This window comes from Pocillopora verrucosa, chromosome 4 (genome assembly GCF_036669915.1).
Source record: "Pocillopora verrucosa isolate sample1 chromosome 4, ASM3666991v2, whole genome shotgun sequence".
In the NCBI taxonomy this organism is placed as follows: Eukaryota; Metazoa; Cnidaria; class Anthozoa; order Scleractinia; family Pocilloporidae; genus Pocillopora; species Pocillopora verrucosa.
In genome coordinates, this window is record NC_089315.1 from 9,118,146 (window position 1) to 9,136,299 (window position 18,154).

The 18,154-nt window shown below is 36.2% G+C and overlaps 1 protein-coding gene across 4 annotated transcripts; it reads left to right on the plus strand.

Annotated features, from left to right (window-relative positions):
• The first annotated feature begins 131 nt into the window (after nt 1–131).
• LOC131795680 (uncharacterized) lies at nt 132–17,640 on the plus strand. 4 transcript variants are annotated; one of them, XM_066164756.1, is made up of 25 exons: nt 132–482; nt 2,143–2,329; nt 2,971–3,101; nt 3,281–3,381; nt 4,083–4,192; nt 4,840–5,036; nt 5,594–5,672; nt 6,113–6,218; nt 6,999–7,082; nt 7,664–7,813; nt 8,331–8,450; nt 8,804–8,883; nt 8,977–9,043; nt 9,552–9,676; nt 10,084–10,155; nt 10,429–10,501; nt 12,094–12,204; nt 12,999–13,061; nt 13,498–13,595; nt 13,959–14,049; nt 14,705–14,784; nt 15,130–15,304; nt 15,872–16,013; nt 16,542–16,619; nt 16,810–17,640. In XM_066164756.1, the coding sequence occupies exons 1-25, from the start codon at nt 277–279 to the stop codon at nt 16,940–16,942; spliced, it is 2,859 nt and encodes a 952-aa protein (XP_066020853.1). In that variant the 5' UTR covers nt 132–276; the 3' UTR covers nt 16,943–17,640. The 4 variants fall into 4 exon arrangements, with proteins under 4 accessions (XP_066020853.1, XP_066020854.1, XP_066020855.1 ...); XM_066164757.1 differs by having other exon boundaries at nt 4,083–4,177; XM_066164758.1 differs by lacking the exon at nt 12,094–12,204.
• The last annotated feature ends 514 nt before the right edge of the window (nt 17,641–18,154 follow it).

The window sequence follows — 18,154 nt, forward strand, 5'->3', positions numbered from 1 at the left end:
TCCTTCTGTTATAATATTCCAGTGCGGAAATTTGTGTTCTACCGCCTGATTGGCCAGTTTAGCTGCACGTTGATAGCAAACCAATCAAAACATCTGTTAGAAATGTAAAGAAACGGGCCGTTCGTGATCAAATAAACACCAAGTAAGGAAACTAAGGATTAGAGGTGTGAAAAGGTTTCTATGAAACCGTGTGCCCTTTGAAAAATGTCGCGCTTCAAAAGGTGGCAATCTTTGGTATTAGACTTAAACTCCCTTAGATAGCAGTTGTCGACAACGATGCTGTTATTAGCAGAAGCTGGGCGCACTTTGAACAAAGATTTGACGAGCCTCTTTCGGCACAACCTGCAGACTCCGCACGTTCTCGACCGGCTGGTTCACGAGCTTCATAGTGACAAAGAGCTATGCAGTTACTTGTTTTTAAATCATCCTGGCTCAGAGGACATGCTGTGGGGGCTTATGAACCTCTTGATGGAAGATTCACGGTGAGAACGCGTTTTGTTTATGTTCAAGTGAACAGCTGAAAATTTGAAAGGTTGTTGTGTGAAACTTTCAACACTGTTGAACAAAAGCGAAGTTGGTTTTGAATGAAGAGCTAACTGTAAACAAAATTAAATCAGCAAAAACATTTTCGAAAAGGTCAGTATCAATTGCAGTAACAAACCAGCGGGTTGCGAAGGTGATGTTAATGAGTCGATTAGTTAACTATTGTCTTCATTTGTGTTGTGTTTGGGATTACACAAAAGCCTAGCGAAAACAAGATAACTGCAAGGTTATATTAACCACTAATTGAATCTTGCATTCATCTCTTAAAAAGGCACAATGTTATGGATGATTTATTTTTGCAATAATCGTTAAAAAAACCTGCCTTCCTTAAAACTGCGGGCCGCGATCTCTTGATTCTAGGAAAAGATCACTTTAAAATGAGGCAACACAAAACAGTTTAATATGCTCTCGGTGTTTTTGTTCAAAGGATTGTTAGTCTGAATTTTTTTTCGGTAAATGATAGATTGGATCATTGCAATTATTATGCTAAGTTTAATCTATCCTAAATATTTAGTTTTATATTTTTCATCCGCTTTTCCCGACCACAGGAAATTTTTGTGTAATTTTATACTTGAGTAATGTTTACTTTGCATGCCATTTGACGTAAACTTTCGTAAATTATTCTCATGTTAAATTTTAAAAGTTAGATAATTAGTGATATTTCAAAGTTGAGAGAAAAACTTCATTGTCATTTTTGTGGTTTTATCTCAACATGCGTCTCTTCTCAGACTAATTTTGTGATAATTATCCTTATTGACACCCTGCTTATTTCCTCTGTTGATTACAAGTATTTCCTGTGGTGCCCATAAGTGGCTTAACGTGTGAAGAATAATTTATTTCCTGCTTGTCATGACAAGCTTGTCTTTTCTGTTTTCCTTATGGAAATTTCTTTTTTGCACCTGCCACCCTTTCACTTCCAAGATCAAAATATCATTTCTCTGTACTGTCTTCCACACATTCCACATTTTATTTATCTTTTTACTAAGAATTTGTTGCTAAATCAAAAAAACATCCCAATTGATATATTTCTTCCTTCCCTTCTGCTTTATATTGTAAGGAGATTTCCTTTGAATCTCTCCTGGGAATGAAAGAGTAAAATTTACTATCCAAATTGTTTCTTGTTTCCATGGAAACCATTTGATCCTGAAACTTTGAGACTGAATTTCCACTAGCTATCGTGACTCAGGATTGGTGATGAAGTGGTAACAGTTGTATATTACCTGGAGTTTTTTTTTTGTTTGCTTTTGTAATATCAATCTACATTGACTTTTTTGGCTATTACTCTTCAACTAGGAAAAGTTTTAAGGCTTTTTGAAACCATGAGAACCCTAAATGGAATGGGAGTTTTCCTGAGGGTCATAGATATGACTAGATATAAAAAGTGTACAAAAGAAGTGAGGTTATCCAGTTGTTAACCAGAGTTCACCCCTGGGGGTAAAGATTGTGGAACTCAGGGCTGTTAATATGTCCCTGTGCAAAGCTTAGTAAACTACAGGAAGGAACCCCTTTTCTAGGTAACACTGAGCTCTGTAAATTTTCAGAAGACCCATAATAAATCATTGCTATTGATAACTTGAGAATGGATCACTTTTCTTATAGAACTGCTGGTAATGCATCATATGTGATTGGAACACTGGCTGAGACAGACCTAGGTAAAAGACGAATTGTTCAGATATGCACAGACAAAGGTGACCAGGCCAAGAAAATTTTGCCGGCACTCACAAACATGCTGGACATGGCTGATACAGAAACTGTCATGAATGCTGCAGGAACTATGGGAACATTGGTAAGGCTTTACATTGAGTAGCTGTTTTACAGAGAGATAATTTGCATGATTGAGAAAATTTTGTTTTATAGGACAATAGATTCTTAGATGATGTCACCTTAAACAAAATTTCACTTCTCTATTGTGGAAGACAAAATGGTTCCATGTTTCTACATTTATGTTTAATAATGGATCACAGAAGACATCAAAATGTGGTAAAAAAAACATCAGTGACACACTCAGCTGTGCCTCGTGTGGCTTTTTTGTTCTTATTACATTTTATTGTCATCTGTGATCTACCACTGAGTATATGCAGGACAACATGAAATCCAGATTTTCAACTGGTACCTGCAGCAAATCACTTTTGGTAACAAAAATTTGAACAAATATCACTCTTTGTTCTTGTGATATGATGCGAAGTGCAGGTGAGAATCTTCCCACAATTTTTTGCTCAAAAGTTGGAGGAAACTTCAGAAGAACTTAAAACAAAATTCTGTGATTTTCATTAGCATTATTTTTGCATGTTACTGCACAAAATATGACCCAACTTATAATAACCTATTATAGAGTCTTAACTGTTATTCAGGAGTTATATACAAGTCTGAATTACATTCAGCTGATCCAGTGGGTATTGAATATCCAAATTTTGATAATATCTTTAGGCAGAAGATGGGGAATGCCGTATGTGGATGCTACGCGAGGACTGCTTGGATGAAGCTATCATCAAACTAACAAACCTTCTATCTTCCAAAGACATGTGTACAGCTAGTAATGCTGCCCTGGTCTTAGCCAGGTAATTTTATTTCCAATATTAAAAAAGAAAATTCCACTTGAAGAAGTATATCTGCATCTCTTATTGACAGTTAGAGGTATCAAAATGTGAATTAGCTTAATTGACAGTGAGAGTAGATTGGTTTTCAACTGAGTTTTGAAAGAACAATTCATGTAAGATTTGTTGTTCACAAATTTCAGGCTGACAATTGCAGAAGAAGGCTGTGCCAGGATTTTGAACCATCGTAGTTCGAGTCATACGTTAGTACAGTTGTGTAGAGCATTGGGATCTGATGAGACAGGTATAGGGCTTTTTTCATTGTGCCTATAACATATGTCATCTGTAATAGAGGCTCAAGATGAAAACAAGTTGTTTCAGTCTGGTCTTACTTGATTCTAAGTTATTCAGGGTGGAAATACATTAATTGTCAATTAATGTGCCTTAAATTTAAAATTAATAAAGATTTTTCAGGCAACAATTTCATATCAGTTGGCCAATATTACCATATTATGTACCTGATGGGTTGCTTTAACCCTTTAATCTCTAAGAGTGATTGGTAACTAATTTCCCCAAGGTGTATCACCCTTGAATCAAACATTAGGGTCACTGCAAGAATATTATAATAGGAATTGATCACTACAACTAAGAAGCTCTTGATTGTTCAACAAATTCACATTGACAGCGCCTTAGGAAATATATGGTGAACATTATGGAGAATATGCTTACTGATCTTAAGGTGTAAATGGTTAATTAAAGAGAGCTGGATTGAGATAAAAAGGTGTTACATGGGTTTTTGCAGCTTTTACTCTTGTCCATTAAACTAGTAGAAGATTGTTGAATCATGGGGAAAGAAAACAAGCAGAATGGTCCTAACTAATGAAAATTATTTTGAAAACAATTTAAAGCTATGAAAAAATATGAAAAAGCCCTAGGAAAGGTCATTGATCCAACCTTTTGTAATATTGTTGTTTAAGTTTAACAATGACCTTATTTAATCCACAGGTAGAGGGATGAATGCAGCATTTGCTATTGGGAGACTGTGTGACTTTGAAGCTGGATGCAAAAGAATGTTATCTTTGAAAACATCCAACCTAATGGTAATAAAAGTAGCTGTATGTAGCAGTCCACAACTCCAATTTTCATTGTTATTTTATATTTCATCAAACTTTCCCCTTCCAATCAATTATTGCTGAAATTGAAATCACAGGATGCTAATCATGTTTATATGCATAACACCTGTCAGTACCATACTGTTGAAAACTGATTGGTTTCTACACTATGAGCAGGTGGAATACTTAGCGACATGTTTTTGAAAGAATTATATGTTTCTTGACTGTTACAGATGTATGTATGAGTTCTTTTCTAATGATTGTTTTCCGTGTGCTCATTGCAAAATTCAAAGATTAATTATTTCTTATAAGTATTAGCACATATGTTGATTACCAAATCAGATGAGATTATTACACTTGTTCATTTATAATGTTAAATATGTCGATTATCCCCTTGCTCTTTTATCCTGTTCATTTGGAAATTTAATAACTACCCTGCAGGGACATTGTTATTGCAGGTGTTTTACTATGTATCAAAAAACTGAGAATTCTCAGTGTGCTGTGCAGAATTCTCTGGCTAAATTTTGCTGGCTTGAGTAGTTTCTTATTCAAATTTGGAGAATATTTTGCAGCTATTTTACAACATATTATTCTTTAATTAAAACCTTGAATTTAATTTTACTAATAAACTTATTTCTGTTATTGAATAGATCAACTCTCTCATTGACATGCTGCACTCTGCTGACTCTGGATGTTCCAAGAATGCTTGCTTTGCATTAAGCTGCATAGCATCCTTAGCTCAAGGACATCAGCGCCTGCTGAATCATGAAAAGATTAATAGCATTGTTGACATTCTTTGCTCTCTCCTGGCTGCAAGTGATGAAGAATGCATCTGGTTTGCATCAATGTAAGTGAAAATAGGATTGCATTTACTGTGTTTTACTGACCATATAAGTGATATAAATCTACTTCTTTTGCTAGTTAGTCAGTCTGTTTATTGTTGAAAGATATGTTGAGCCACAAACAAAGGGGAAAAGAAAAAAACAAATCAAAACAAAAGAAAGATTGGCAAACTGATCCAGGTTGAATTCAAACTAATCCAGGTTGATATGGATAACTTGATGAAGAACAAAGTAATGTGTAGTAGATTGAAACAAATTGACCTGAAGAACAAATTGACGCACAACAGGTGCATTATGTAGAAAGAGCAAAGATATAAAACCTTTAAAAAACATTCTAACAAAAATTAACATTAATTATTAGGCTGCTGTCTACTACTCACTACCAGTAAATGAATACTGTGTTTTGAAGTTCTTTTGATAACCTATTTTGACTAGAATGATTTTAATAGGTATGTGTGTGGTTAAAACCCTTTCTTATTGGAACTCATAGTTTTCTATGCCATGTACTTACAACAAATACACTAACATTGCGTATTCTTTACTTTTCTGGAAAACATTAAAGGATGTTGCATACCTTTGCCAGTCAAAAAAGTGGCTGTTTGTATCTCAGGACTCAGCCCAATGTGAGGGAATCCTTAGAGGTTGGTACTCAATATGTTTTCTGTGTTAAATTCGGTCCTTCCATTGTCATGTGGGAAATAAGGTTAGATATTGGGCACTTTTGAAAAGACAAATTCACTATTCATTTAAGTAATAGACTACTACATGTTTGTTGTTGTGTTGCATGTATTAGATGGTATACAATAACATCAAGTTGCAATCTCTGATAGTGCCATTAATTTAAGGGCACTGGTTAGTTTGTCATTTTATCCTTTCATTTTCACTTCACTTCCACATCATATGTTGTGCATTTCTTATAATATAAGAATAATATAAGATCTAAGAACAATGTTCCCTATCTGATATTTTCCTTTCTTATAACCTTTCTGCTAATTAACAAGTTATTGGTGTTTCAAGGAGGATCGAATCCCTTTTTGGTCACTCATGGAGTGCTAAGATTAATTTTTTTTTTACTTGGTAGGCTCTCTTAGAGAGGCCAAGTCTGAAAGAGGATACTAAGGAGGAAGTGGAAGCAACTCTGGCCATTTTAGAAAAACTTCCCCGACCTAAACCACCAAACATTAAAGGTTTGCAATAATATTGTGCATTGTAGTATGGTAGTTCTATTACCCTAACTCAACTGATGCATTTGACATTTTTAATCCTAGCATCATGCATGACACTTATCTATGAACTTTGCAGCTTTCTTGTTTGTCACAGAGTTTTCCATATCTCCATGGTAAAGTATATGAGCATGAAATCCAAAGGTCTATTAGGTTTGATTCCTAATGTGGGGGATCGACTCAGGTTTTATTTTAGGGTCCTATACACTCTTGACAAATTAAATGCCATATTTGGTTAGTATGGTACTTCTGAAGTCTGTTTTGTGTTCTATTTTGAGAGACTAGGGTCCGATTTTGACACCAGTGTCCTCAATCAGATGACAAGGTCCAAACTTGAAGACCTATGTCTAATATTTGACATTAGTATCCAAACTGTACAATAGTGTCCAAAATTGTGTACTTGATTGCAAAGTTGGAAGTGAAGAAAAGAAGGGCACTTGTGTTGAGTAATCTTTAAGATGTAGCTCAAACAAGTTATCTCAGCAACTTTTATCAATGGAGAAGAACTTCCAAAGAGGAAGTCAATGGGTGTTCATGAAATCTTTGGAAATCATACCTGATTTTTGTGTAAAATTGGCTGGGCATGTTGAAAATTGGGTTAGACAATGTTCAATGACTTACGGTTATTTTTCAGCTTTAATGATGTTGTAATAATATAGTTATATCAAAAGTTAATCATGGTAATGTAAAGTAGGTTGAAGTTTGGCAGAAATGATGTAAGTTGCCTTGTTTTTAACCTGCAAGTGGAGAGTGCCTACAGTATTATTGTGAGCTGGGATCCTATTCATCCAAAAAGTGGTCTTGATGTCACATACCTTCTTTTCCAAGGTAATAAATTCATATCTCAAAAGGTAGCTAAACATGATTCTCAACAAAAGATGGTGGAGGCCATTTTCATACCTCTTAGAAGTTAGAATTTGTTTTTTGTTGTGATTGCAATTTATGTCCACCTTTTAGACTGGTTTAAACGGTCAAGTCGGCCAAAAGTCATCTTGCCCGAAGTCATGTCGCCCTAAACCAGAGTCATGTTGCCTGAAATTCATAGTCATGTTGCCCGAAATCCTAAGTCATATGTCACCCAAAATTTTATAAAGTGGTTAAACTTCAAGAAAAGTTTAATCTTAAGTAAATTGCAAGAAATAAACTTGTAAAATGTTGACTCTTGTAACTCAGGTTGTTCGTTTCACTGTTTTTTGAGAGAATTCACATCAGATATGAAAATTAAAGGGTAATAAACTGCTGTAGAGATTAGAACTTATAGCCAAGAAACTTTGCAGGTTATATTGCGGGGTTTTGCCTGCTACTCCTGTGATCAACTCATTATAGCACATCCATTAAATGTTGCTAGGTCACAAGATCAGTCATATATATATATATATATATCTCTGTTTAATGTTCATTCAATCCAGATGAGAAATTGGTTTACTCTGGTCCAAGAACAAGTTACATAGCCAATGACCTAACACCAAACACAAAGTACAGCTTCTATTTACAAGCCTCAACAGAAGGGGATGACAGTCCTCTAAGCAAGAATGTGTCTGTTGTTACTCCTGAATCAGGTACTTCTAATCCCATTGAAACTCCTACCAGTAAACAGGTCAAGTCAACACTTGATTAGTGTGATCCTTGAGGTCTATTTCAACAAAAGCAAAGTAGTGAGCTGTCCACAGTGATGGCTCTCTTGTCTTGTGGATTAAGTTAATTAGAATTTGATTTGAATTTGAATCTAATTGATTGTAAAGGAAGGCTGAAACACCCCCAGAAAGGGCCATTGTTGATGTTAGCTAGATCTTTATCTGAGTAGGAAAAACATTGAAACTTGATTAAAAACTGAAAAATGAGAAATTCTCTGTTAGTCAAAGTCATGGAATCCTTAAACTTTAGAGACTGAGTGGGTGTATTGTCAGCGCTCCCTTTCTTTCAGATTCTCTGTTATCTTAGCATCCCCTAAAAGTTGATCTTAATGGATATAATTGCATGTTCAAACCCTCTACTGTATATAAAGCCTTTTTCATAAATTAGTAGTGTGTGAGTAATAACAATTTCATTTCTAATGATGTCCTATGTAATACACAGTTCCAAGTGCACCTCAGTCTCTCCAAGTGTTAAACAAATCTACATCACAGATAAAAATAATGTGGGAACCACCAGAAACTTCCAATGGGGTACTTAAGGGATATCAAATTGTTGTGAGAGGTATATCTTTTAAAGTATTTTTCCATAGTCAGTTGCAGTGAAAATTTGTGTCATAGACATCATATTATATTATATATTATATGTATATAATTTTGATTTTGTATGTAATACCTAACAAAAATGCAGGCTAGCAATATAGCAGTTGAAAAATCATGATAAATACAATTGATTCACCTAACTTAACATCATGAAACAAATGATGAACTGTTTGTTTATCTAAATAAAACCATGGTGAACAACAATATTTTCTATAACAACAATGCATGTGCCAGAAGAACTTCAATCAGTTATTTGAATGAAGTGTAGGCCACAAGACATTATAAGTAACTATCATGTTTTTCTGTACTATTGAGGTAAGACATCCAGTCTTGAAGTCCATGAGAATTACTTCATTTTATCCAGTTTGCCTCCTGACACTGAATTTACATTCCAGGTATGTAAAAAGATCCCACAGTCTTTGCTTACATACAGGATGGGTACCACAAGCGACCAACCTAAGCATTTTTCTGCTTTATTTGTCTTTAAGGTGTTTGCTCTGACAAGCAAGGGACGAGGAGAAGCAGCCATTCTAACAACAGCTACTGATGATCTAGGTTGAGTAGAAAAAAAATTGATGATATTAATTAAAAACTGATGATTGTTCAATAACAATAATCTAGTAAAAGAGTTACATGGCTCAGTACTTAAATTCCTTACTTTTACACTTGTGCCAACAATATTTAGCATTCTAAACATTTTAGTAAATTATTTTATTTTTTATTTCATAGTTTGTATTGCTACTACTCATCCTTCCCTGAGTATTATTCAATATTAACCCTTACACTCCTAGGAGTGACTTATAAAGAGGAATTTCTCCTTACAAAGTCATTTTAAAGTACAAAAGTAGCAAGAAGGGAAAATATAAACTATAAGGGACTTAGTTTGCTTTTAAACCAATTTCTTAGAGATCAAATTACTAGAAATGCATGGCAGACACTGCTGAAGACTGATATTTAGATATTGGGAGTGGAAGGGTAACTAATAACGTTCTGTGATCTCTGAAGCATCATGAGGAATTGAACTGTATGTCATTGATAAGTTGCATCAATTTATCTCTTGCAGCATCACATGCTCCACCCAAGCCAGTGGTTCAGGTGCTGGGTCGTCATGAACTGATGATATCTTGGGAGAGTCCTCCCAAACCACTTGGAAGGATTAACAGCTATGAAGTCAGAGTAGATGATGTGGTATGTATGTTGTGAGAATAAACATCTTATAGTTTATTTTTACAGTGTTAACAGTGATCTAAGCTTAATTTATATCAATGTTTGTCAAATGAACACGTTACTGTAACAGTTACTACTCTAGTGATAACCATGGTTTCTTAAAAATCACAAACTTTAAGCCCCTCAAAAAAGATATATTGTGCAAATTAGTCATGCAGAATTCAACACCCTTGTACAGTTACCATGAAATGTTCCAAGGTCATGTTTGTAAGGTTTTGCTTTATTTCTTGTGTCAGCCTGTTAGTCTTAATCTAACATGACTCTTTTTAATGATAATGCTTTTATTTTGACTAGTGCCTATGCATTCAGCAAATATATGCTTGGAGAATGTATTACTCTTTGTATGAATCATTATCTTGCTTTAACAGGCAATTTACAATGGAGTTGAAAAGAGCTGTACTGCCAAGTCTCTCAAACCCAATACAGAATACTCAATCACAGTAAGTCTACACATTGGCACTCCATAAGAAAAGTTAGTTCCTGTTCAATACAGCCAGTTCATGTACATAACTTTAGATTTAACCACTTTTTTTAAGTGAACAGAAAGAAAAAGTGTCTATAGACAGCTTAAGTCAGGGGTGCAGAGGGTAACAGGCTGAAGGTGTGGCATATAAATAGTTGACAAATCTTGGGAAGTTAACGGCAGTGATTTGGAAAAAATAACTCTCCTCCTCTTTTTGAGGTGTTGAATCTGTGAGTCTGTTGTCTTTTAGGTCAGTGCATGGTGCAGTGAGGGTAGGTGTGAAAGTGTCCCAACCAAGAAGAGGACAGGAAGAGAAGTATACAGTGAGATACTTATGATCTGTTGATATTTAAAAGAGGAGTCTAGGATTGTAGACATATGCCCCAATTAAGGAACAATTACTCATGACACTGTTATAATAAGTGACAAAGTGATAAAGCCACAAACATGATAAAGTTGCCGTTGGGTGTGGATTTCATCTGATTGGGTGAGAATAGTTTAGCAAAACTGATGTTGTCTTAGATTATTTTGGACATAAATTCAAATGTTGCTCTCAACTGACACAAGCTAAGCAGTAATGTAGCAGGCCAGTATGTAGTCACTCATTTTTGTCACCCCTGACAAGGCAGTAGTTGCCTGTGACATTCACTCTACAACAATGGTCTATGGTGATGAAACTACATGGTGTAAAAAAAAATAGTAATAAGTAACATTAACTCATTAACTGTATGAAGACTACAATGACTTTCCAATACAGTTAATAACCATTTCTGTTGCTGTTTCTGCCTAATTAACAATTCCATTAATTTTCTAACCTTAAAGGGAATTTTGCCAAAATAGACTCTGAACTCAGGTATTTGTTTTTCACTCAATTAATTTTTAACGACAAACAACAAAATCTACTTGCCCCTAGATGAATAGAGAATACAACCAAACTAACTAAATATGTAATTTATTTAACTAAAAATCAGTAACACTTAGCTCTTTTTACCGTTTGGGAAGACTTGCTCGTTTCTTTTCTTCATCTTGTTTTGGAAATGTTGCTGTAACAAGTGTATAGTTCCTTATTCAACTCTTAGCCATATATACCCCAACATCATTATGCATATTCTCTACACAGTTATCCATACTATCCTATGGTACTGATAAGGAGAATTTGATAGACGATCCTCTTTGGTGGTCACTTCCTTTATTCTCATGACCCTAATGTTTGATTCAGTTGTGATGATGTGAGGAGAAATTACATGCTAGTCACTCTTAGGGGTGAATGTGTTAACTACTTTATTTTTACTTCTGTTTGATTAAGGATTTCTTTGCACCTGCACTATGTACACGGGCTCAGTTTAGCAGTCTGTCTTCCGAGTTTTTCTTCTTTGTTATCTACTAGATGTTATTCAACAGGAGTTGTATTTGATGCCTGTCCCATTCCAAAACCGTAGCTCTTTACTATTGTCAACGAAAGTAGTACAGGCATCTCTCACCTCGCCAATAAACATAGGAAGTACTTTTTTCTGACGTGTTAAGTTTTCATTTTCTTTCATATAATTGATGGTGGCCATAAAACTGGCAAACATATTTCCCTGTTAGGTTGGATAGGAAGGGTAGTGTCACTTGAAGACCAAATTCTCTCTTGGGAAACAAGAAGGTTTCAGTAACTTTGTCAAGACATTTTGATTCCATCTAAGTCTTGCAAAACTGTCTTCACCTTGAAGGAGAATACAAAACAGTCTGGTGAGATAGAAAAACACAATTGAGGTATTTATAAATCAAGAAGAAGCAACGATGGCTTAGTTAGGATGTCGAAGATTGAGATGGATTGTAAATGACGACTTTCGTAAATGTAAACTAGCCACTTGAATTAGAAGGTAACAGTTTGCGTATTGCACTCACACTGCACATGCACGTTTTTTAACAGACCCTTTGTGTACAGCGAAGGGCTCCACAAGGCCAAGAAATGCACGTACATCCACAAAGACAACTGCTTCAGCTGCTGCTAAAGCTTCTACCAGTAAAACAAAAGCTAAAGGTGCTGTTTATATAGCTAGCTAAATTATAAATTGAAATGTAAAATTCAAACGCATAAAGTAATGCGCAACAGCAGCATATATGATAAACTTAGCCGTTAGGTATTGAAAAAAAAACTGATTTGTGCTATCATGACCAGCTCAGTAACGTCGAATAAATTTGTGCGCTTGACGATATCTTCTTTTAGATAGGCCCAATTCATTATCCATGATATAAAATTCTATCTCCGTCATTGTGTCACGTTCTTTAGCACATTTCGGTGATGATGATGATGATTCTATAACAAAATACAATTCTAATAATCTCAACCCATTTCATAGTCTCGTGGCTATAACTCATCGCTAAAAACTAAATAATACTGATCACCATGTACATTAACATTCACTTTTCAATGATATTTCCAAAGTTTGTAATTCCGAGCTGAGTGAAATATCTAACATAATAATATAACATTTTCTGAAATTACAATTTATCTTCTAAATTTCAACCTGACTGAATTGAAGATACTGTATAAATCTGAGCATGGATCAGAATAACACCAAGAGGCCGACTAGACAGCATGTATCTGGAAAACGTGAGCAGTTCAGGGTATTTTTCTCACAGCAAGCGCTGTCAAATGTTTTGACTAGTTTTTTTAGCTAGACATTTATATATTTTTTCAGAAGTGCATTTGGTAACATAATAATTGCGGGAATACCTTCCTTACCTAAGCGCATAATTGACCAGTTTATTCGGCTTGTTCCCTAACATCAAGCCTTACTTGGTCTTGTTCCTAATTTGAAGATTTCTTTGCAGCTCCTACCAGAAAGCCTTTATATCCATTTGAAAAGAAAACTGTACCAGTTAAGCAAGAAAAGGGTGAGGGTTTGATTTTAAGCGACATCTTGTTAAATTTGGTGAAATGTTTGCAACCAAATGTACTCTTATGTTAGGGTTCTGTTATTACACTTGGCTCGGTGTATTTGTAGAGAACTGAGGGCGTGGCTGTTAAATTCGCACTTGCTCGCATTTAAACGGCGCTGAACCAAAATAACTTAGTAGGGAAAAAAGAAAAGAAAATTTGTACCATCTGCGATGATGGACGAACTATGTGTGGTACGTGCTCATTTGTTTCTGCTTTGTGGGAGGTGCATTTTATGGGGTTTGGGTTTCTATTACTTTCCTTTTACAGTCATAGTCAGAAAGGATTCATTTTACCAGAGTTCCACAGTTAAAAGTTCTCTCTCATTTCTCTGAGTTATAAACAGCGGTTTTTCAGTGTTTATCAGTCTTTACTCGTCATTACTTTCTCCAGTACTAAGAAGAGCAAGGACTGCCGAAGTGCTGAGAGTTCCAACAGGAGATAGTACACTAACAGCGGACAGTAGGGAGGCAAAACTCAAGAGGAACGGGGTAAACTTATCTTGAGGTTTATAACTATGACATTAAGGAATCTGTGTCATTAGAAAATGAACGACGAATTCATGCCGGATTCATCTACATTTGAAGCAATTGCAGACAACAAATTCATTCAACGTAGTTTTGATATTTTGAATTTCAGCATAAAATAGAAATCAATGGGTAGCTCGGGCAAAAAATCCCATAAACTCTAAAGTTTGTTTGTGGCTCTACTTGTATCTGGAAGTCACAGGTTCAAGCTTTGTGGAAAGCTGAATTCTTTTTTCAGACCTTACTTTCAGCTGAAATGTTAGTGATTATCTCCGCCAGTGGATCACGTTGATGACATTGCGTTTATCTTTTTTGTTTTACTCTTAGATATTAACTGAGAAGAAGACTCGTCCTCATACAACCATAGGAAGGGAAGATGTGTTGAACAGCTCCCAGCAATCTATCAAGAAACCCACTGGTAATGACTTTATCATCATATGCTCTCTGGTAATTAGCTTTTTCATTGCTGGCAGAAGAAAAGAAAAAAATTGGCGTATCAAAGGTTTATTCTTTTACTTCAAGAAGATTATCAAAAGAATGCTAGTTTATAATGTTTAATTGTGAACTAAAAAGGACAGTGACACATCCTTTTCTGGCGGTTATGTGTTTTTTGTGGCAGGGTTATTGAAAGTTCAACAAAACCTTTTTTTCTTGTTCAACGGCTCCCTGATCGTCGAAAATAAACATAGCAAGAATACGTAACACCTTTTTCGGCACAATGAAGTAATAGTTCTTAATTGGTAGCGTTATAGTTTCATTATTTTGTGCCTTTACATTCCGTTTCTATCTTATTGCCTAGCATCGCAGTTTCGGATTTCACTCGGAAATATTTTGCACTGGAGTGGTATCAAAGAACATCTGAGATGTGATTCTTTTAGTCACAAACTTGGGAAAAAGGAAAACATCTGAGTGAGGGAAAATCTGAATCCCAGTTAGGAGTCAAACCCTAGACCTTCGAATTTCTAAATTTCGTGATCTGAATTACTCTACTACTGTGCTATAGAAAACTTTATAGTAAGTTGGCCACATACTAGGTTCATATGTAACCAAGCTGTACATGTGTCTCTTGTTAGGGCGTAAAACAACCAAGTCTCAGTCGCCTAGTCTGTCGCAGTCACTCGAGTCCTTGGGGAAGGATAGTGACGATTCAAAGGTAGTAATGCTATATTTTTGAGGAAGTTATTTCGTATTGCGTAGTCTGAGATCGAAGGCTTGTTAACACCTCCGATATTGTGTTTTTGGAAGGAAGAGGGGGATTTTGAATGATTGTCCGTGGATTTAGAATCCTACGGCAACGTTTGTGAGAAGATTTTTAGCGGTTATTCAGCATTTCAAGAAGCTAGCTGGCTTTTTATGTCACCTTGAGCTCCTATTCGCCCCTCGTGATAATTTTTTTGCTCTGATTGGCCGCTCTGGCTATGTTGTTTTCGGTTTTGCGACATTTAAATGCCATATGGAAAGATAGTTTATATGATATGCTTATTTTAATTTCATCCAGAGTACAAGCCATTCATTAAGTGGCTCCAGCTCAGCTTCATCAGCCAGTTGTGAAGTGAAGGACAGGAGAGCTGTGAGTGATGCTGCTCAAATAGAAATTGGAAAAAAACTGACTAAACGTAATTCTCAGCTTGGAGGCTCGTCATCCTCGTTAACAAAAGAAAGGGCTGGAAAAGGTCAGTGCTGGCCTTATACTTTGGATAATGCATCTCTGTTCTCGCGCTGAACACTGTTCTCCTCGCTTGAAATTTAAGGGGGTACTGCACATTTGATTTATCATTAAAAACAAAAGTGGATCAAGTCAGTATCTGAGCAACTGCGCACCCTCCCCCCCTTCGACAACAGTCAACTGAGAACAACTCAGGGTGAACTCAGAGTTAATGTTGGGTTGGTAAAGGGGAGGCAGGTAGGTGCACAGTTGCTCATATACTGACATTGATCCATTCGTGAAAATTTTCAAGTGAGTGTTTTTGTAAGTTGAGGGCAATGTCGTGAAGTGGTTCAATTAGTTAAAAATGAAAAATTCCATGATTATGTCGTGACTCAACAGTGTATCACTGAGCTTTACACAGTCATAGTCCCCTAAGTTTTTTTCCCGCTAAAATTAAGTCGTCATCTTATGTGTCCTATGTGACGAGTGAAATTTGGGGATCATTGTGTTGTGGGAAGAACTGTTAAGTAATGTTAAGCTTATTCATTCTACAAGTTGATTTCTCTTGGTTTTTGCTTGCTTTTCTTTTCAGGTCCAATAATGATGAGAAGGTCAAGTCTTCCGGGAAGCGGAGGGGTATCTGGTAAAAGGTCCTCTTCTAGATCCACTACAGTTAAAACACCACAAATAACAATTGGAGAAGATTCTCCTTCGGCTTCTAAGGACAGGCAAAGGTATATCAAACTAACAGACTCTGGGACTGTTCGTGCAAATCAGTCGAACATGTATTGATGTATTTATTAGCAAGGTCTTTGTCATTGAAAATGGTGGTGGCGGCGGTGGGGAGAGGAGTACCCGTGGAGGACCAGCTTAGCTGCTGGACCCCTTCCCGGTTGCTGTAGCACAAGGTGAAGAGGATTACTGGTACTCTCTTCCGGATGATATGCTAATGTACGGCGCGTTGTCCTCGGCACATTATCACGTTTCCTCGTTAATTTATCGGTGTTGGTGCCCATCCGTACTTTTGTGGAAATTAAATTGATTTGTCCAAGAACATTATGATATGGATTGTTAAACAAATCCTAACAGTCATTATCACAGTAAATGTGGAGAGATCACTGTGGAGAAATTGCGTACTGATGGTAGAGAATGAGCGTGACAAAGATATTTTACGTATCGACCATGAAGTGACCTGAAGTACATCCGATCCATTGAGTCTTTTTGTTTATCTACTTATTTATTTATTTATGTATTTTTTTCAGTGGGTCTTCCTCTACCTTAAGAATCACTAAAATCGCAGGGGAGGTTGCTTCTCTTCAGATCTCTGAAGGAACTGATGCGTAAGTGTTTTAAATGGAGGCTGTGCAATATTGCAATGAGTATAATTTTGTGGTCTACTGATCAGAACGTACAAAGGTTGGGTATTTTGTTGTAACTTTGTCTCAGATTTTGCTTTTCTTTTTGGGGGAAGATGAAGTCGTGTCTATCATTATAACTGAGTGTCAATGTTTTCCATGTACTTTATTTTAGGAAACCTCCCCGACCACAGAAGAAGACTCAGTTTGCCTCGTCGTTTAATGAACTCAAACAGGTGCACAGAGGAACCAGGACAAACAGTTCAAGAAGCAGCTCCTCTGAAGGCAGACATGGGGAAGCACAATAGATGGATGGAGATGGAACAAAGAATCTTTAAACCATATGTTCAACCCAGGGGAGGGACAAGAGGATAGGCACGGGTGGGTTGGGGGGGGGGTAAGCTCGGATCTTGTAGTTACTCTAGTACTTTCACAATTGTAGTAGTTACTCTAGTATTTCCAACTAAGAGCAGCGCACCACGACTCCAAGGGTTGTGTTACAGTACATACAAGCGGGTGCGCTTGAGAGGGAGGACGGATTGGGGGTGGTGGAGAGCGTGAACTCCCTGTGAGAGAGGGGCTCACATTTAAAGCTTATAAAATTTCCTAAATCCTTTTGTAAAAAGCTTTGTGACGGGCCGTCGTATGTTAAAAGTGTGCGCAAAATTAACTATGGGACTGCATGATACCTGATGCATTTACAAGCCTTACGTTGAATTTCCGCTTTCATTCCGAATACATCCTGGAAGAAACCGAAGTAGACTAAAGACGAAATATTTCAAGCAGCAACATATTTTGATCGTATAGACCGTTTTTTTTTAGTCGTGGCTAATTTTGTATAGAGCTAAGAAATTAAATTGAATTAGAATTTGATCTGAAGTTTTGTAAAGGAAAAAAAAAGATTTAAGTTATAGAGATGAATATATTTATCAGATGAGAATTCTAAATTTTTCAAGTGTTTGATTTGCTTGTTATTCTAATAAAAGTTGCCAACGTTTGAAGTAAATTTTAAGAACCGCTAAAGTGTAAGGGTTAAATACTGTAAAGATTTAAAGGTCTGTTAGGCCTCATTTTAGGTTTTTTGGGTCCCAAAACATTTCTCAAGTCTGGGAATGGGGAAAGATGGCTACTCTTTTCTGGACTTTAGATATTCTCCTCCCGGAAGATTTACCTTTTTCGGGCCACAATAAATTTTTTGTACAGCCTTCAGTCTGTGCATGTTCTTTATTTCGCGCGAGGTGGCTATCAATTTATTTATTGAAGGTGTAAGAGTAATGCAAAGAACAGATTAAAAGAGGCATGGTTCTGTTGTTACTTCTGTTAGTATTTATTTCTTGAGAATTGAAGTATCTAGAGGTCCAGCTCTTTATACACCCGTAGCATATAAGCACCCATGGATTCGCATCCTTTCAGGCGATTTTAAATATTCATCTTGATTTTGTGTCCTTCGACTTGACTTTTCTGCTGCTGAGAAAAGTTGCCTATGAAATTAAACCTTCATCAATTACCGGTGTAGATAT

Coding starts and splice junctions, on each gene's coding strand:
- LOC131795680 (XM_066164756.1), top strand. CDS start 277: ATGCTGTTATTAGCAGAAGCTGGGCGCACTTTGAACAAAGATTTGACG. Junction 15,305..15,871: donor AAAAGAAAGGGCTGGAAAAG/GTCAGTGCTGGC, acceptor TTTTCTTTTCAG/GTCCAATAATGATGAGAAGG. Junction 16,014..16,541: donor GCTTCTAAGGACAGGCAAAG/GTATATCAAACT, acceptor TATTTTTTTCAG/TGGGTCTTCCTCTACCTTAA.